General features: G+C 52.3%; 6 protein-coding genes across 6 annotated transcripts; 5 read left to right on the top strand and 1 right to left on the bottom strand.

The window, feature by feature from the left end:
• Positions 1-707: 707 nt before the first annotated feature.
• On the bottom strand, positions 708-2,943 carry CONPUDRAFT_45877 (DUF21-domain-containing protein; the record flags this gene model as incomplete). Its single annotated transcript, XM_007764359.1, has 9 exons — positions 708-1,062; positions 1,139-1,522; positions 1,573-1,628; positions 1,695-1,900; positions 1,970-2,058; positions 2,360-2,409; positions 2,463-2,501; positions 2,561-2,622; positions 2,727-2,943. The coding sequence occupies 9 exons, from the start codon at positions 2,941-2,943 to the stop codon at positions 708-710; spliced, it is 1,458 nt and encodes a 485-aa protein (XP_007762549.1).
• A 3,824-nt stretch (positions 2,944-6,767) lies between these two features.
• Positions 6,768-8,478, top strand: CONPUDRAFT_68750 (uncharacterized protein; the record flags this gene model as incomplete). Its single annotated transcript, XM_007764469.1, has 8 exons — positions 6,768-6,840; positions 6,892-6,924; positions 7,024-7,076; positions 7,242-7,270; positions 7,382-7,423; positions 7,727-8,107; positions 8,169-8,226; positions 8,278-8,478. The coding sequence occupies 8 exons, from the start codon at positions 6,768-6,770 to the stop codon at positions 8,476-8,478; spliced, it is 870 nt and encodes a 289-aa protein (XP_007762659.1).
• Positions 8,479-9,464: 986 nt separating this feature from the next.
• CONPUDRAFT_68749 (uncharacterized protein) lies at positions 9,465-11,032 on the top strand (the record flags this gene model as incomplete). The annotated part of the gene is made up of 9 exons (XM_007764468.1): positions 9,465-9,542; positions 9,599-9,613; positions 9,669-9,707; positions 9,784-9,812; positions 9,848-9,886; positions 10,069-10,091; positions 10,278-10,656; positions 10,716-10,773; positions 10,835-11,032. The coding sequence occupies 9 exons, from the start codon at positions 9,465-9,467 to the stop codon at positions 11,030-11,032; spliced, it is 858 nt and encodes a 285-aa protein (XP_007762658.1).
• A 419-nt stretch (positions 11,033-11,451) lies between these two features.
• Positions 11,452-12,287, top strand: CONPUDRAFT_114275 (uncharacterized protein). The gene is made up of 3 exons (XM_007764871.1): positions 11,452-11,670; positions 11,730-11,798; positions 11,850-12,287. Exons 1-3 carry the CDS (start codon positions 11,500-11,502, stop codon positions 11,955-11,957), a joined length of 348 nt encoding a protein of 115 aa, XP_007763061.1. The 5' UTR covers positions 11,452-11,499; the 3' UTR covers positions 11,958-12,287.
• Positions 12,288-12,550: 263 nt separating this feature from the next.
• On the top strand, positions 12,551-14,951 carry CONPUDRAFT_160976 (uncharacterized protein). Its single transcript, XM_007764870.1, has 4 exons — positions 12,551-12,985; positions 13,058-13,275; positions 13,346-13,875; positions 13,928-14,951. The coding sequence occupies exons 1-4, from the start codon at positions 12,571-12,573 to the stop codon at positions 14,922-14,924; spliced, it is 2,160 nt and encodes a 719-aa protein (XP_007763060.1). The 5' UTR covers positions 12,551-12,570; the 3' UTR covers positions 14,925-14,951.
• Positions 14,952-16,069: 1,118 nt separating this feature from the next.
• On the top strand, positions 16,070-18,009 carry CONPUDRAFT_133694 (uncharacterized protein). The gene is made up of 5 exons (XM_007764869.1): positions 16,070-16,360; positions 16,438-16,512; positions 16,634-16,777; positions 16,831-16,923; positions 16,976-18,009. The coding sequence occupies exons 1-5, from the start codon at positions 16,175-16,177 to the stop codon at positions 17,870-17,872; spliced, it is 1,395 nt and encodes a 464-aa protein (XP_007763059.1). The 5' UTR covers positions 16,070-16,174; the 3' UTR covers positions 17,873-18,009.
• The last annotated feature ends 192 nt before the right edge of the window (positions 18,010-18,201 follow it).

Raw genomic sequence — 18,201 nt, 5'->3', positions numbered from 1 at the left:
TGGGCGATTGCGTTCTCCGGCTGCCAACGACAACGGCTCTGACAAGCCTACATCAATCGTCCGCACGCGCCCATCGTGCTATCTTCGTAACACATCTACATGGTTCACTATGTTCCTGTTACATCCCCGACAGTCACCAGTGGCGTCCACCGCTGGGAAGCTCTGGACTCTCGCAGACTGTTGTCCCATCATAAATCTTTCGCCGGCCGTTTCAGAGTCGCCTTCACGCGTTGAGTGCGCATTGTTCCGACCACCCGAGCGCCTACGTAATGCCCTCGGACTTGTCAACTGCGGTTTCTAGTCTTACACCGTGGACTGACCTAAACTTGGGAACATCGAGGTCCATAACACGACATCTTTCGGAGCCGAGGCAGCGAGGACTCCTCGAGGTTCAAGAAGCAAAAAGAGTTTCGTGAACGATTTGCAGTCGCGTGACGCCAATGGCGAAGCAATTGAACGGCGGACGTTTTCGCTGCTAAGCTTCCCTTAGTATCGCGATAAAGCACCAACATCGAGAGCACGGAGTTGATAATCATAAGTGCCCGGTCAGAATCTATAACAAGACTTCACATTGGACAGATAAATAAGCATCGATAGAACATCATGTACATATGAAACACTAAAACCAACATCGCCTCTCCTACCCTCCCCCCCATTTCTAACTCGTATCATCCACCCAAAGCAAAAGCTTAAATCAAACCAAGCCATCACGCAGACGGCGACGCACTCATCGTCGCCCCGTACCCGTGCACCCCTCCGTTCGCCGCGCGCTCGCGCTCGCGCTCCTCTTCCTCCGCCGCCCTCACAGCGATCGCGTTCGCGCCAGGGCTGAGGTGGAACGACGCATACCGCGCCGCGGGGCGCACCGACGTGTGCGCGTCGCTGCTGTCGGCGTTGAGCGTCACCTCGTGGCGCAGGCCCTGTTCTGACCCGTTAGCGCATTCCGGCTTTGAGCGGTGCGGACGACGTACCGAGGGCGTAGCAGCGCCCGACAGCAGCGGCTGGCGCTCGCCGCCGTTTTCCGTCGGATTCTGGCGGATGATGCGCTCGCGCTCGACGATTCTTCGCGAATAATATCACAGTAAGCTCGCATGAACGCCGGAATAAACGCAAGCGCAAAACTGAAAAAAAAACGCACCCCTTCATAACAGCCGACGTCGTAATCCGCCTCGCAGCCCTCTTACTCTGATTATCCTCAAACCGATCCGTCTCATCCACAATCTCCTCCGATATAATCTCCTCGATAATATCCTCCAACGTGACGACCCCGATCCCGCCGTCGGGCACGCCGGGCGTCTGGCTGATCAGCAGCAGGTGCGCGCGCCCCGTCTGGAAGTAGTCGAGCGCCTGGAAGCACGAGATGTCGGGCGTCGCTTCGGGCAGGATCGAGAGCTTCACGTTCGAGACGGGCAGCATCTGCGCGGGGTCGTACGTCAGCAGCCGCTTGATGAGCAGCAGCCCGCGGAACGCGAGCGGCTGTCCAGGCTCGTGGATCGGGATGCGGGAGTAGCCCGAGGAGAGGCTGCGGGTGTGGTTAAGAGGGATGCGATAGCGAAACACGGAGGGGCGCACATGAACTCCATGGTCTTGTCGTCGAGGATGGTGTCCGCGCTCATCGTGACGACGTCCTTTCATTCACAACACATCGTCAGCATCACAAATGCCGGTCCCCTCCCCAGAACCGAATCGCGCACCTTGATAGGGGTCATAATCCCCTCCGCCTTCTTCCGTCCCAGGTCGAGCACCCCGCTGAGAATATTGATCTCGTCGTCGCGCAGCGGCTCCTCGCCGTTCCGGTGGAGAGAGAGAAATGACTTGAGTTCGGCCTTCTTGTACGTGTTCGCCGAGTGCACGCCAAGCACCTTGTCGAGCAGCTTGGCGGTCGGCCAAGCGATTGGAGCTGAAAGTTGTGCGTGGGTCGCCCTTGTTAGCGGGCGGGAGGGTCACTTGCGAGCAAGCACGGGCATACCGAGGATGTACATGAGGAGCTGGACAAACGGCGCGCATGCTGCGCCGATGCTGAGGCCGTATCTGACGCTGACGGCTTGAGGGATGACCCTGCAGCGGGGTTAGCTGGGGGAAAGCTGACTATCGGAGGGCACGTACTCTCTGAGAGCATCAACGAGCCGCATGGCATTACGCAGTTACGACGACGTGATGGTGCCGGGGCGTGTGTATGAGCGCAGTGAGGAAGGGCAAAAATAGGATGAGCGATGAGAACGACCGTACGTGCAAGAGATACGCACCCAAATATAACTGCGAATGTTGATGATCAGCGTTCGGGTTGCGTGGCGGGTTTCATGACCGCGCCGTGGCGGAACAGACAGTCGGAGGGGAGAGGAAGCGCGGGGAGGGGGACATACCAATGGTGACAGTAGAGATGACCACAGCTGCAATGCCTCCGCCAATCTTTACAAAGACGCTCAAAGGCAGGTACAACGCAGAGAAGATGGAGGACATACAGCGCCATCCAAGAAGATAGGGAGCGACTCGTTGACCACCTGCCACGAACACACACTTGAGCCCAGCACACAAACCCAAGAAAGCCAAAGACACGCACAACGTTCCCCAGAAGCAGCACAACCAACACCCAATGCCTCCCCTTCGTCAACAGTTTGAGCACTACACCACAGTACCCGCGCACCACAAACGCCGCAGATCGATCCCCGGAATCAGAACGCGTCCGACGCGAAAGAGACGGTAAGAGGCCAGGACGCCAGACGCACCTTTGGTCGCGTTCGCCTTCTCCTTGTCGTCGTCGGACGACGCCGCGAGCACGCGGAGGTGCAGCTCGTCGAGGCCCATGAGCCCGAGCGTGAGGCCGGCGAAGACACCGCCGAGGAGGACGAGCGCGGCGGACACGGCCATCTTCCCCCAGAACTCGGGCGAGCCGATGGGCTCCTCTGCGATGTGCAGAGGGCCCGAGGGTGTGTCTATGCGCATGTGAGATGGTGAGGGCGTGGGCGTGTCTTGCCTGACGAATGCGGGCGTTTGGACAGCGAGAGTGTAAGTGGTAGAGGTGAGGACAAGGGTGAGGAAGACTTTGGAAGTCGTTTCACAGGAGTCGTTAGTTGATGGCGGCGGTGTCAATATACCGATGCCCCCACGTCACGGGATGTCAACTTGCCGTGGATTGCCGCTGACATCATCGGCATCGCCACCTGTCAATGACAAGGGTCGTTGTGGGCCTGTGGCACGTCATTGACTGGGACCTTCATTAACTCGTCAGTCGCCCACGGTGCTTGCAACATGATCTTCCGAATTCAGCCAAGCGAAGAGTTTTCATAAGTCATAAAGCTGAGGGCTACCACCAAGCACGATCTTTCTAAAGTTATCGGCGCAATCTTCGAGCTAAGAATGCATGTTCCGTGTCGTCAAGCGCTTCGGCAAGGGCGATGGACTGAACATCAAGACAGTGCGATCGTAGGTACTGAAGTCGCTTTTAGAATGTCAATGGCGAATCCATCTTTTCAAAACATCTTCTACCCTGGTGATGAACAAGGGATTCTCATGCTAACTCTGGCTGCGAACTTTGCACACTCAACAACCATCATTAGTTGCTCTGAATGACTCTACTCAAGGTAAGAGGACATCCCCTCTGGGTGCATCTTTCCCATCTTTGAAATTTCATTATCGTCTTTTCCTTCATATCAGCGTACTTGTCAGCTAAAGTGAGGACAGCGGTGTGGTATTCGATATGGCCATTCCTCGGTGTCAATCGCAAACCCTTTTACAGCTAGACTCTGATCAAGTCTCAAGGCGAAAAGATGACCACATTTAGATGCAAGCCAGATGATCAAGGAAACTAACCGAAGATTCATATAAGTTGGTGAGCTGCGGTAAGTCGTGCTGCATCCAAGTTCTCACCACAACATTCCACCCTTCCCCTCACCCGCACACTTTTAACGGCTCTAATGCCTTTTGTGACAAACTCACCCGAGTGGTGGCCAGTAATACAACAGACGATCATCATTAGCTCCGCGGATGGTGCGCTTCCATATACAGCATAATATTTGCTATGAAGAGTAATCTCAAGTTATATAGCGGCATGGTTTTCAGCCGCTCTCTTCGACTGCTGTGAGCATTCACTCGTGCGCTCGTCAAATAATCTCTGAATTTTTACATGGTCTACGCAGTCATTAGGTTTGATGAGGAGGTGCGCAGATGCAGTACCGTCCCAAGGCGGCGAAACTGATGGTGACGTCTTCGACAAAGGTCGAGCTGATATGGGTATGCGTACCGAATACCTGTTTTGAGGAATACGATTTCTAACATGGTTTGCTGTTTGAGATGAGACCCAAGTCGTTTACGACCCTGCTATATATCCTCGTAAGTCTGAACCAAGCTCGTTCATGAATCAAATGTTCTCACGAACCACAAAGATTCGCTATGGAGGCATTGTCTGGTCATTGTGAGTATTTTTAAATCTTCAAATACTACAAAGATAGAAGTCATGTCTTGTAGACTTCAATACTGTGAGCCCTAGCCGTATATCCAAAGGTCTCTCATTTAGTTTCGTGCAGTCATAGACTCCACATTCCCAGTAGCTGACTCGGTGAGTCTTCTTGCTGGACCTGTAGTTCTTAATGTCAGCATTGATGCGTTTACAGTCGTAAGCTCTTGTCTATGTCTGTGTGAATATCACTGAACTGTGCGACACAATGTTCCTCCCTGTAAGCGCAGATGTAAGTTGTCCGCATCGTCTGTTTATGTGACGTCGCTATTGACGTCGGCGAAATATAGGTTTGAAAATGGAGATTGCGTGGCAATATATGTCATTCTGCCTGGGCTTTATGACACAAGGCACGTCACGCTTCCTTTGTTCTCCCCTCCGCTGATTTATCACCTAAACGTCTAGTCGTCCTCATTCTTCGTGCATGCGCTCTCTACAATAACTCCAAGAAAGTCCTCGCTTTTCTATCCTTCTGGTTTATCACAGAACAAGCTGTGCTCCTTACGACTGTCATACTACAGTTTAACCCGTCCAGCCTCTTTGGCGAAAGGTTCATACTTTCTGGAATCAGCGTATGTCAGTACTCTGCAGAGGACCTCAATTGGGCAACACCAGCGAACAATAGCGTAATGATCGGCTTTGAATCTCTGCTCGTGCTTTTTGTGGCCTTTCGGCTTGTCAAACACATTCGCGCCTCTCATCAAGACTGTACATCTATATGGAGCGTGAAGAACGTTTTTATTGATATCGTTGTAGGTAATCTAAAGTACTATCTCGTGTAAGTTGATGCGTGATATTCCCGCTTTCTAAGAAAAGCCAGGGTGCTGACTTATGTGACTCAGGCTGTTGCTCGCTTTCACCCTTAATGCAGCAACACCTTCCATCATTATGCACGTCGACGTGAGCAAACTACTTTTTGCTCAATCATCTACCCAAAAGGCCTGTTTCTCATTCTTACACAGTTAACCTCTGCACGTGGTCAAACCTACATCATCTTCCATACTATCATTTCCAACTACGTATTTACCATGGCAGGACCACACCTTATCCTTAGCTTGAGGAAAAGCCATGCGCGCAGGATTGACGGGGCTACTTCAGGAAACGTTCAAAGTCTCTCTGAAGTTCACTTTGATATCGACTCTGGCGGTTCTAGTGTTTTTTGACCGAAAGCAGGACTCTGGCTCTTTGATTTCTCCCCCTTGAACGAACAATGTACACTAGGTTAAGCGTAAACGCAGAATGTCATCGGCTGGTCCAAGGCTCCTCACAAATTGAATACGCTCATTATTTAGTTCACGTCTCGTTTCTAGGTTTAGACAATGTCATGCTATCGACTCTACTCTCTCAGCTTTCAGCTCTTCGATAAGGTTTTCCAGGGATCGGTGTTTATCGTGAACTGTGCATGAAGGCGTATTGCCGTTTATTCTTGTCAGCGATGTGTTGTATTACAAATGTGACTGTGTAGCAAGAGCAGAGAGAATTAATTGTTTCACGGGAAGCATAGGATCATAAGGACTTCCTTATACTGTACCTGGCTCTGCAACCATCCTGACCGGGTTTCTGCGAGTTTCCACACATGATTACGGGACGTCCCCGCAACTTGTCTTACGGTCTTTGACATACACCACAGGCCCCGTCTACATATGTACCTAAGTTCACCGCTATTTGGCCCCTCTTAATCCTCAAATCAACTCTCCCGCGTTTCGGAGCCTGTCTTCAAACTGATCATGGGCGCGACCTTTACCCAGACTCGCACAAACGAATCCGTCCGGGCCGAGGTTGCAGGCTTTCACGAGCCTGTTGCCAGGAACGACTGCTCTATAATTAATGACACAACGTTTACTCTGCTGGCGGGCCTCCAGGGGTCCTTCTTTTCATATGATCGCTGTGAGCTTCTCCCGCCAAGTCTACCTGTCCACATGAGGATGACCATATCAGCGGAACATCATTATCATAATCGCTCTACGTGACCGGCATGCAAGGTAAATATGCACCTTGCAAATGTGTACTTATCGCTCTTGTCCTTCCCCTTGCCCACTGTTTAACGGCTCTACAGTCCCCGAACACATGAAAGGGATGTTTTCGGCTTCGCATCCACTCCATCATGCGTGCGGCGTTTATCATCTTATTATCAGACTGCCCATTCCGGCCTCGACTTTTCATCTTATCGCACTGATGATTCACGCAAGATACGGACAAGCCCTTACCTAGGAAGATCGGTAGAAGTCATATAAGTTGGTGTGAACGGCCTCTTGCAAGATCAAAACGCCCGCCGCGCTTGGTTCAGCCTCTCGACACTGCCCGACATCTGCCCATGCCGTATGTCTCGAATTCTCCGGAATGGTGGCCTGTGATACAGCAGACTATTGTGATCAGCTCCGTGGATAGTGAGTGTTATCTATGGCGGTACGAACGTGAACTTGAACGAGATCGCGTAGTGGCCTGGTTTGCTGCGGCAATATATGACTACAGTGAGTATATATCTTAGACGAGCTTGAAGAGCGTCTCCAACGATAACAAGTCATTAGGCTTGATCAAGAGGTTTGTGACATTTGCGAATTAACACACAGGAGAAGCTTCTCACCAAATTGGCGATATTATTATGCAGGTGGAGCTGATATGGGTACGCACGTCGCCTATGTCAACGCCTTGACAGTAACTTGTGCTCACTGAGATCCCCACTGGTCAAGATGAGACCCAAGTCATTCACAACGCTACTTTATATACTCGTATGTCTTGACATTTCTTTAGGATTTAAATCTTTGATCGGGTGACAACGTTGATCAAGACACGCTACGCCGGCATTGCTTGGTCGCTGTAAGTCGCCTAGAACTGTGTGGGAAAGCATGCTGATTGCTACAATGTGGTTATCCAGCCTTCAATTCTGTAAGCTCGTACCAGTAGCATATAATACTACTCTCCTAATAGTCATGTCCAGTTATTGACTCAACGGTTCCGGTCGCTGACTCTGTAAGTTCAGTTGCCAATCTCGCAATATGTCTGGCGCTCTAATCCCGATCAGTCGTGAGCCTTCTTTCGCAAATTAGCGAAGCTAGCCCAGCTGACGGTCTCCACACCTGAAACACTCGCGTTTGCGACATAAGATGTGAGCAGCCTCTCTTCAACAACTCGTCGGACTTATAACTCAAGCCCAAATAATAAATAGGCTTGCGAATGGAGCTGACGTGGCAGTCGATGTCGTTCTGCCTGGGATTTCTCACGCAAAGCAAGTCACGTAATTCATTTATCTGAGAACGACTCAATCTCATGTAGAACCCCAGTCATCCTCATCCTGAGAGCTTCCGCTCTCTATGCCAACTCCAAGAGGGTCCTCGTGTTCCTTTTGTTCTGGTTCATTGTCGAGCAAGCGGTCCTGCTTACGACTATTATCCTGCAGTTCAACACATCTAGTCTCTTCGGCGAGCGCTTTGTCCTCTCGGGTATCAGCGTGTGTCAATACACAGTTGCAAACATCAGTTGGGCGACGCCGGCTAACAACAGCGTCATGCTCGCATTCGAGTCTCTTCTCGTTGTGTTCGTTGCTTACCAACTTGTTAACCACGTTCGTGATTCGCACCAGCGGTGGCGTGTTTCGTGGGGCATCAAGAGCATATTCGCTGAAATTGTGGTGGGGAATCTCTTTTACTACCTTGTGTGCGTTGGCGTGTTTTCTCAGCTTGTCTTATTTAAACGTCCATTGACATATTATAACCAGCTTACTACTCGCATTCACCCTGAATGCCGCAACGCCTTCTATCCTTTTGCACGCCCACGTGAGTAATCTTGGCCACGTTCGTAAGCGGACAGTATCTAAGCTGGTGTAGTTGAGCTCCGTGGCCGGTCAAGCCTACATCGTGATTCATACCATCATTTCGAACTATGTTTACACCATGGCCGGCCCTCACCTGATCCTCAGCTTAAGGCGGAGCCATGCCCGCAGAATTAACGGGGTTACTTCGGGCAATGTCGAGAGCGTTTCTGAGGTCCAGTTCGAAGATACCTCACCCGTAGTCACTATCTTCTGATTAATGGCCACCTCCACATTGCACCTCCACGGTAATGCCTCTATATCCTATGGTGCTAGTATCCCCCTTCCATCATGTATCCACTGGAGTCATTACCTTGTACCATGCCACTTTGCCGCCCGGAAAATTCCAGATCCTATCGACGTGTTTTTGGCCTTGGATAGGATATGGACCCTGCCGTGTCTCAACAGAACGGCTGTGTGACAACGTCTGGCTATCCCATGCCTGTCTGATTTCATCATCTTTCTGATGTGCAGAGATAATTTTTCAGAGATGTGATGATCCTGGGGCTTTGATTAGATGGACAGCCTCGAACAGTTTTTCTCAGCCGGAAACACACAAACTCCTTGCGCGCATCTGAAACATCGTCTACCTGAATTAGACGTATTGTGATAAGGGCAGAATTCCATATCGGACTTTCTGTTTACAGTCTAACAAGTACGTCCTGGGTGCTAAACATTTCTCCGTCACAGCCCAAGTGTTCCGTGTGAAAGCTTCTGACTACTTTAGGCTACAACGCTGCTTGATGATGGTTATCATGGATTTGGTTGGGTGCTATTCACATCGTCCTCTCTTTAATCACTACCCAACACATTGGTAAGCGCGTATTGCTAGAGAATGATCACCCTTATTTCATTGGCATGGCATTGATGTGGCCACCTAATCGATTCAAAATTATGATATCCTAGCACCAGCACATGACCTTCGATATATAAGTGAGTCATCTGAGCATCGTTGTGGTTCAGCACCCTTTCCCACCCTGAGTTTTTTTCTCATCCTTGACAGAGATCCATACGTCTCAAACTCAAATAACCATAATATATAGTCCTTATACCCGATGCCTTTTATTACCAATTCCCCTTCATGGTGGACCCTCCTTGAGGAGACTGTCTTTTTAAGATCAGTTTACTGTGAGTCGATCGTTTTACCAAAGACCAACGATAACTAACATGCATTGCAAGGCGGCTGGATTGCAGTTTTGACCTATGATTACTGTGAGCAACTCCCTTAAGGTGCTCTGGCGTAATGCGAACACGAGACCAGTCCTCAAGCTCGACATGGAAGTCAGTGTTTGTTTATTTCCGGGATTATAGTGTATTTTATTTTCTTGTATGACCAGATAGCACTTATCTGGGTAAGCAGACATTAACATTACGGGATACACTGACTCACAATCAATGCTCACCAAGATGAGGCCCATAACAGGAGTCACAGCACTGTACGCTTTGGTGAGCAGTGTTTCTTCATTTAATTACTGCAGCTTCAAAACCAATATTGATTTTTTAAATGCATGTGGTAAAACAGAATCGATACATGGGCTTTGCATATGCAATGTAAGTCATGATATACAATATTGATATGTCAAAAGACATGATAAATTTAATGATACTCTCCAGTCTTCACTTCCGTAAGTCTTCGCCTTTCTTATATGAAAGGTTAGTCATCCTGATTTTCTCATTGAAGTCCCAGCATCGAGTTCCGACTCTGTAAGCTTCCATCTGGAGTTAGTCCGTTTACGTTCTACATCTGAAGTTATTTTAGGTGTAGGCATTTGTTTCATCAATCATACAATATTATGTTTGATTGTAGACGTCTCCTTTCGCACCCTAGCTGTAAGTACCAAATAGGCTCCCTGGTCGATATTTTTCAGAGTCTCACAGAAATATCGCTTATGCATGTCTTGTAGGTTTCAAATTACAGACTGCAGTTTCTTCTATAAGCTGTTGTTTATCGCTCGTCACTCAAGGCAAGTCATTTCTCGCATTGACTAATCCTCACTATCTCAATGCCAATGTTAGTTATTCTAATGCTCCGCATATTCGCCCTATACAACAACTCTAAGAAGATTCTTGCCTTTCTCATCACCTTGCTATTGGCAGAACAGGCCGTCATCATAACGATTATGATCTGGCTGTATAGGCGATGGGGTGAATACACATATGAAGTGTTCATTATCTCAGGGATAAGGACTTGCACTGTTTCGTTTTCAGCAGATGCCGAATGGACAATACCGACGGGCAATGCAGTCATGATTGCCTTTGAATCAATCCTGTTTGCTCTGGTGATGTTCCGCTTTTTCTGTCAAGTTCGCTCAGCGCGTCAAGGCTGGCAGACATTGTGGGACTGGAAATCCGTGTTTGCAAATATTATCAGAGGGAATTTGATATACTACCTCGTGTAAGTCTTTTCGCAAGCGTGATCATGAGCTAGCGCGATTGATCAGGTATTTATAACAGTGTATTGGTTGCAGCGAGTCTTGATGCACTGGGGCTCTACATGGATAATATCGACCCTGTAAGCATAAATTTAATGGTGGATCAAGATTAGAACTCCCTTCTCACTGTGATATACCAAGGCGAGTGCAAGCATGAAAGCTTATACCGTTATCGACTTGATTATTGGCTACTATGTGTACACTATGCTTGGACCGCACCTTATCCTCAGCCTGAGGCTGAATCATGCACAGCAACTCGACTCCTTCAATTCCCAAGCTGCCGGGAGTCTCTCTGAAGTCCAGTTTCGTGGCAGATCCGGCGGAGAGAGCGTAGCTTGATTGCACTTTACTGGCCACGGCACATCCGCAATAACTTCGTAAGAGGCACCATATCAAGGATACTCAGTGCTGCCAAAGCAGGCCTTCAAGTTGGAGTTGATAGATCAATTAGGTGGACGAATGACGGAGAATCGCAGATGTTACTAACTTATGCTCGTGTTTGCTTTTGTATAGCGCTAGTCATCATGGTTTATAACTGAAGGAGACCTACGGGCCTCTCTATATACTGCGTGGGTTGTATTTGAAGGGTGATTTGCTCGTATTTATGAAGTATGGTGACCGTTTATGGCGCTTTGCGTGTCGTCAGTAGTGGCCGAGCTACAACGGCCGACGCGCCGCGCAGTGTGCTGAAAGAGGGAACGGAACTTGCCGGTGTCAGTACTTACTCCCTCCAAAGTCCCGCTTCAAGTGACGTCTACTTTGCCTGTGACCGGTGACATCCACGAAAGACATTATCCACGTTCAGGATGCCTACCTTTGACTCCAGACCGCTCAACCAACCTCGCTGGCACAACACGCTCAAGAAATACCCTGGGCTTTTCGGCATTCCGTTCCTCATCATCATGGTCGGCGCATCATTCGGCATGCAGTCCTTCACCCAGATACGGTACGACATTCATGATAAGAAGAACAAGACGGTACGGTCCTGTCTCCTTTACACCCACACTTATGTTCAATGTTATATGCGCTCTCTTAGGCGGTAGACGAGCACGCCCTGGGTTTGGATAAGAGGAAGAAGAAGTTCGATATTCGGGAGGAGTATTACGTGCGTCCACTGAGCGTTGGATGGAAGCTACGCGGCTGATTCCTTTTTCAGAAACTGAGCGCACAAGAAGACCAGGACTGGGAACCCAAACGCATCGCTCGACCCGCGGGCTTGCCAGAATGGGGCGTACCACCCACTGAGCCACCCAGCGCGAAGTGAGAACATCGGCCTCGTTGCTATGCATGAATGTGGGATTGGAAGCGAAGACCCCTCGAGTGAACCGACACGACACTATGTTCTCGTCGACCTATCCGGTCATCTTCGGTGCTCGGCGAGCCAATCCCTGCCCACAACCTGGTCGCTTCGCACCCCTCCTGTTCAGGTCAACCTCAGTCACGCCCTCCTGCAATCCGACTCCAGCTGGCGGGAACTTTATGTAGAACAGTTGACTTATGTCACCGCTCCAATGCCATTAATTGTACGTAGAACTGTAGGTATATATTGCGAAAGCTAAAGGCGGTTCGCGGTTGCCGCGACGATGTTATGGATGTTGATACTGCTTCATTCGCCAATAACTAAGATCAAGCAAGGAGATTGAAGCTTCTTTGTATCAATCTCAGGTCTTAGGGGTCATGCAGGCTCGCTAAGAAACCCATAAGACGAGGTGAACGTCAAGCTTTCAAGACGAGCGAGCGAGCGACACGTGATCGCGATGATGATCTCCAGCTGCCTCCGCATTCGCAATCGCCAGAATCTTCGGCTTCTGACCTCTACCCGTGTCCTAGTACGCCCAAGACTAGCAGCGCGACCGACGACGAGAACGCTCACAACGATGTCCGGGACCACGCGCCCGCTCTCGCCCTCGACGCCCGACGCCCAACCCGCGGAGAAAAAGCAGCGCATCGAGCCGCCCTCTTCCCAGACTCAAGCTGGACCGTCCACATCCTCTCTGCCCGCTGCATCGACCTCTCATGTCGCTTCGCAATCCGGTGGAGCGCAAACGACCAAGGATGGGGCAGGCGAGAAGCTGAAGGCGAAGAAGCAGCCCAAGAAGGGGAAGAAGAACAAGAAGCAAAAACACCGCCTGCCCGAGCCGTACTCCCCCGAGGACGTGCTCTTCCACGATGTGCGCGCGCTGCTCGGTACAGAGGCGGTGGACAAGGCGCTGGCGGAGGGGACGGAGTGGAACGCGCCGTTTGCGTTCAAGGAGGAGGTCGAGGTCGAGGTGAAGGCACTGGGGCATAACGGTGCGCATACGTTTTTGTTTCGTTGGCTTGTTTCGTAGCACAGGCGTTTCTGACATTTCGGTCGGCCTGTAGGTGAAGGAATCGCTGTTGCTCCCGCTCCGCATCCACCATGGGCCATCACGATACCGTTCTGCCTCCCCGGCGAGCGCATACGGGCGCGCATATACAGGAGCGGGCGGCTCATCTCACACGCCGACCTCGTCGAGGTGCTCGTACCGAACAAAGAGATGCGCAACGATGAGCTCGTCAGGTGCAGGTACTTCGGGAAGTGCTCGGGGTGTCAGTTTCAGGTGCGTTTCGATGCCCAGCTATCCGCTGAACGGCGGTACTAAGGCTCTGTCGCGTTCGTGTCGTGTGTAGATGCTCCCGTATCCCACCCAACTCAGCGTCAAACAGTCCGTCATCGTCCGCGCATACGACCATTTCTCTGGCCTGCGTGCCGACCAGATCCCTAGCATAGGCGCGACGATTCCGTCTCCGGAGCAATACGCTTACCGCACAAAAATAACGCCTCATTTTGAGGTGCCACGGCGGAAAGCCAAGAAGGCGAACGGGACGACCAAAGGCGCCGGCGCGGATGCGAACCCCGCAGACCAACCTCGGACCGTAGACGGGGAAGTTGAAGATGTGGCTATGGGCGCGGATGGGGAGGGTGACGTCGTCGCTGTGGATATTGGCCACAATCAGAGCATGGACGCGGTGCCGCCCACGAAGCTGGATTGGTTGACGATAGGGTTCAATGAGATTGGCCGGAGGACTGTCATGGACATCGAGGCGAGCATCGTAACACCCATCATGTCTGTCGCGATACTGACGTTCGCTCAGGAGTGCCCAATAGCTACGCCAGTTCTCAACGATGCAATCCGGCCCATCAGAGACAACATCGTCAGGTAAACTCCTGAGTTCTTCGACACGGGTACACGTGGTACTAACTATGCCTAGAACCATTGACACCTACAAAAGAGGCGCATCGCTCCTCCTCCGCGACTCCATCGTCAACTTCGTGCCTCCACCGCCGGGATCAGCAACCAAAAGCTCACCATCCTCCGAACGTTCCCCATCCCCACCACTCGACCCCGCAGACCTTGCCTCGTACGCTCCCGACGCCGCGGAAGAGCACACGTGCGAGACACAGCCCAAGGCCACGATCCGCACGCGCGTCGGGCCGCGCGTGTTCGAGTTCCCCGGGCATGCGTTCTTCCAGAACAACAGCGCGGTGCTGCCGCCGCTCGTCAAGTACGTGCGCGAGGCTGTCTTTGGGCCCGTCGGAGAATCCTCTGCTACCACAGCCGGGGCTGCGACGGCGATCTCGGGGCAGAGCCTGAAGCCGACGCACCTCGTCGACACGTACTGCGGCTCCGGGTTATTTGCTATCACGCTCGCGCCGCTGTTTGAGCGGGTTGCTGGGATCGAGCTCAGTGCGCCGGCGATCGAGGCTGCGACGCGTAATGCGGAGCTGAACTACCCTGGTTCGACTACCTCTCCCAAAGTCAAAGCGGACGACGCTCAAACGGTAGGAAGAGGAGAGGGCAAGGGCGCAGCGGAGCCGCACATTTCGTTCCTCCCGGGCACGGCGTCGACGATCTTCGCGACCGTGCAGTCCTTCCCGCGCGCGCGGACCGCGGTGGTCGTCGATCCGCCGCGGAAAGGGTGCGACGACCGGTTCTTGCAGCAACTTGTGGGATTTGGGGCGGGTACGGTGGTGTATGTGAGCTGCAATGTGGTTACGCAGGCGCGGGATTTGGGGTGGGTTCTTGGGCGGGATGTGGAGATGCGGGGTGGAGAGAAGGGTGGAAACGGAGAAGGCGAAGGCGAAGGTGCAGGGAATTTGAAAGGGCGGTATGTGCTGGAGAGCGTGCGGGGGATCGATCTGTTCCCGCAGACGGCGCATGTGGAGAGCGTTGCGGTGTTGAGGCTTGTGCCTGTGGCGGATGTGTAGGTGCTGGTCTAAACTATGAGGTATGGGAAAGTGAACAGTGTCCAAAAGTATAGCTTGTTGCTGAATTAGATGTTCGAGCAGCTGCTCGGAGGCCGAGACGTCAGGATCACGAGAACGTTGCTGTCGATGGTCGTTCAATCGTTCGGTGTTGTTCTTCTATTGTGCCCTGGAATGGGTATCCTCGCACGTCATATCATCTTCATGACTCTCAGGCTAACACTCCATGGGCGAACATTGTTGCTGTCATACCGTCATCTCAAATAGGCTGAGGGTCTCTTGCAGAACAAAACCACCTGCTCAAGTGCCCATACATATTTTGTGATAAGTGTTCGTGCTACGCGCCAAAGTGGCGAACGCTACCTTACCATTGGTAATTGGGGCTCGTCCAGCTGATCCTCTCCACAGTTTTCCCAGGACGAGCATGTCTTTGCTCTAAATTTTGGAAACAATCATCCAGTCACGTCGCTTTCGGATGATGCTTCCATTCCTCTCATGGGACTCAACAGCGTTCAAGATGTCGCTTGGAAAGGATATTTCAATACTTGCTAAGTCTGTGTAAGGAGCCGAGAATATTCACCGGCACCTTTCTCCTCGAGAAGATCTCGTGTTGAAGGCGTGAATTGGGCTCTGCGAGCATCACACTCTCTTTTGAAATGAAGTGCCGTCAGCATCAGACTTCAAATGTAATTTTCGGTCTGGTCTGCAACACGCCTCAGACGGCTTATGGCGCTCCTACGCTCTCATTATAGTGCCTTTGACGCCCATGCTCTGAGAGGCATACACGCCACCAATAGCAAGTTTTGCACAGGTTTTCGAGCTTTCGACGCTCGATAACGTTCCATTTCATAAAACGTTCCATAAATCATTTCACCCAAAACCCAAACACTAAGTAATCACGTTCTCAACGTTCTGCATGCACAAGTGGTCCCATAGGTGTCCACCTGCATTCATTGTTGAGCGTCCCAGCGTACCGCCTGTCAAAGTAGACCATCCATGCATCGCGTCAGCGCCTCGAAAACGCGTCATCTGGCCAAGTAAGCACGATCGGAGCCAGATCCGTATGCCCGATCACACGCCGTATGAGGAAGGGTCGGATCGGTCGACGCGTATTTTACGACGGTTTTCTTCGGACCACGATGATTCTGACTCGACCGACCTCCCAGCTGCCCTCGTCGATACGATTTTTTTCGACCTCCCTTAGACTCTGCACTCAGTACGACGACGCGAGCAGACACAGAGCAGCAGCTACTATGGGCATCATCCAGTCCATGACGCGTAAACGGGCCGACGCCGCCGAGACGCAGCGCCAGGGACGGAAGGAGAAGCGCAACTCGAGTACCGCTGCGTTTGCGAGCACGAATAAGGCTGCATCACAGTCGCCGTCTCCCCAGAGCAGCGAGGTCTCGTCGGTGCTCTCGGAGCCACAGCAGCTTGACGTATGTGCTCCTTTTGTCTAAGTATCCTGCATGTGCTCATGCAATGTATGGTATCCCTCTGTTCGTTGTGTGTGCAGCCATCGAAACTCAAGATCAGGTTAACGGAGAACCCTAAAACCGTCGATCCCCCAGAGAAGCTCAAGTTTGGTCAAGTACGTGGTTCTTGCGCTCTCGAGTCCGAGCACCACTGACTTTGTTATAACATGCATACGCTCACGCATCGTGCCCTGCCTTCTTGATCCTAAACGTGTTTTTCTGTCTTTGGAATATTAGAACTTCACGGACCATATGCTCGTCGTCTCATACGACCCCGTCAGCGGGTGGTCAGATCCCGAGATCAAGCCATACGAGCCCCTCATCCTCGACCCCGCTTGCTCTGTTCTGCACTATTGCACAACAATATTTGAAGGCATGAAGGTGAGCAACTTGAATACCATCACTGAGATCGACTCTAGACCCCGTGTTCTTAGGCGTACATCGGTCCAGACGGCAAGCCAAGACTGTTCAGGCCTCAAATGAACATGCGTCGAATGGAGGGCTCAGTAGCTCGCCTTGCTCTCCCAGTAAGCCACCCCTCCTCCCCAACCTCGCCAAAAGCTAACAATAAAACCCAAGCCCATCGACGGCGACGCGATCCTCGAGCTCATCAAGCGCTTCGTCAACATCGAGAAGCGCTGGATCCCCAACGCCCCAGACTACAGCCTCTACCTCCGCCCAACCGTGATCGGCACCCGCCCAATGCTCGGCGTGCACGCCTCCGACCACTGCACGTTCTTCCTCATCGCCTCCCCATGCGGGCCCTACTTCCCCAACGGCCTCCGCCCCGTCTCGCTCCTCGGCGTGTCCGACCACGTGCGCGCCTGGCCGGGCGGCACGGGCGGACAGAAGCTCGGCCTGAACTACGCGCCCGGGTTTCTGCCGCAGAAGGCCGCGGCCGCGCGCGGGTACGAGCAGGTGCTCTGGCTGTTCGGCGACGAGCGGCGCGTCACCGAGGCGGGCGCGATGAACTTGTTTGTCGTCGTGCAGCGCGAAGACGGCGCCGGGCACGACGTGCTCACTGCGCCCCTGGACGGGACGATTCTCCCCGGTGTGACGCGCAACTCGTGCTTGGCGCTCGCGGCAGACGCGCGGTTCGCGGAGGACGCGGGGCTGGGGCGGTTGTATGTGAAGGAGGAGGCGTATACGATGCGCGATCTGGTGAGCTGGGCGCGCGCGGGCCGCCTGAGCGAAGTGTTTTGTGTTGGCACGGCGGCTGTTGTGTGCGCCGTGAACAGGATAGGGTGGCCCGAGGGGCTGAAGGAGCTCGGCGAGGAGCCGGCGGATGCGCCGCCCAAGCCCGCGCCTGGGGAGGGTGTGACCGAGGATGGGATGAAGTGCGGGTTCGACGGGACGGATATCTTCGTGGAGACGTACGAGGGCGGGCTTGGGCCCGTTGCGAGGGCGCTGCGGACGAAGATTCTCAGGATTCAGGAGGGGCGGGAGACGCATGAGTGGGGCGTCGTTTGCGAGTGAGCATCGGCCTGGTGTGCGATGCGATTGTGGTTCGATGGAAAAGTTCGTCAAAAATGCTGCTGGACTCCGCATGCATGTATGCTATAATGTATACCCGTAGATATATTTATAACTGGGAGACTGGCCTCTGCCTCAGCACGAAACTTATTATATTTCCTTTCCTTAGGGCGTATCGGGGTAAGATGAGACCTGCGTTTGTTCGAAGAGTTGCGATTACAACAGCCAACGTCCCCTCAAGTCGCAAATTACTCTCAAAGCGCCCGTCTCGCACTTTGTTGGTGTCAGGCGCAGACTCCCGTCTTTTCTCTTTCCTCTCGATATACATTGTC

This window comes from Coniophora puteana (genome assembly GCF_000271625.1).
Source record: "Coniophora puteana RWD-64-598 SS2 unplaced genomic scaffold CONPUscaffold_1, whole genome shotgun sequence".
NCBI lineage: Eukaryota > Fungi > Basidiomycota > Agaricomycetes > Boletales > Coniophoraceae > Coniophora > Coniophora puteana.
This window is presented reverse-complemented; position numbering and strand designations above follow the sequence as displayed.

What these genes read in the sequence shown, in the direction of transcription:
- CONPUDRAFT_114275 (XM_007764871.1), top strand. Translation starts at nt 11,500, where the DNA reads ATGCCTACCTTTGACTCCAGACCGCTCAACCAACCTCGCTGGCACAAC. An exon ending in ATGATAAGAAGAACAAGACG is followed by an intron (nt 11,671 to 11,729) that starts GTACGGTCCTGT and finishes GCGCTCTCTTAG; the next exon opens with GCGGTAGACGAGCACGCCCT. An exon ending in ATATTCGGGAGGAGTATTAC is followed by an intron (nt 11,799 to 11,849) that starts GTGCGTCCACTG and finishes TTCCTTTTTCAG; the next exon opens with AAACTGAGCGCACAAGAAGA.
- CONPUDRAFT_160976 (XM_007764870.1), top strand. Translation starts at nt 12,571, where the DNA reads ATGTCCGGGACCACGCGCCCGCTCTCGCCCTCGACGCCCGACGCCCAA. An exon ending in GAAGGCACTGGGGCATAACG is followed by an intron (nt 12,986 to 13,057) that starts GTGCGCATACGT and finishes GTCGGCCTGTAG; the next exon opens with GTGAAGGAATCGCTGTTGCT. An exon ending in GCTCGGGGTGTCAGTTTCAG is followed by an intron (nt 13,276 to 13,345) that starts GTGCGTTTCGAT and finishes TGTCGTGTGTAG; the next exon opens with ATGCTCCCGTATCCCACCCA.
- CONPUDRAFT_133694 (XM_007764869.1), top strand. Translation starts at nt 16,175, where the DNA reads ATGGGCATCATCCAGTCCATGACGCGTAAACGGGCCGACGCCGCCGAG. An exon ending in CGGAGCCACAGCAGCTTGAC is followed by an intron (nt 16,361 to 16,437) that starts GTATGTGCTCCT and finishes TTGTGTGTGCAG; the next exon opens with CCATCGAAACTCAAGATCAG. An exon ending in CAATATTTGAAGGCATGAAG is followed by an intron (nt 16,778 to 16,830) that starts GTGAGCAACTTG and finishes CCGTGTTCTTAG; the next exon opens with GCGTACATCGGTCCAGACGG.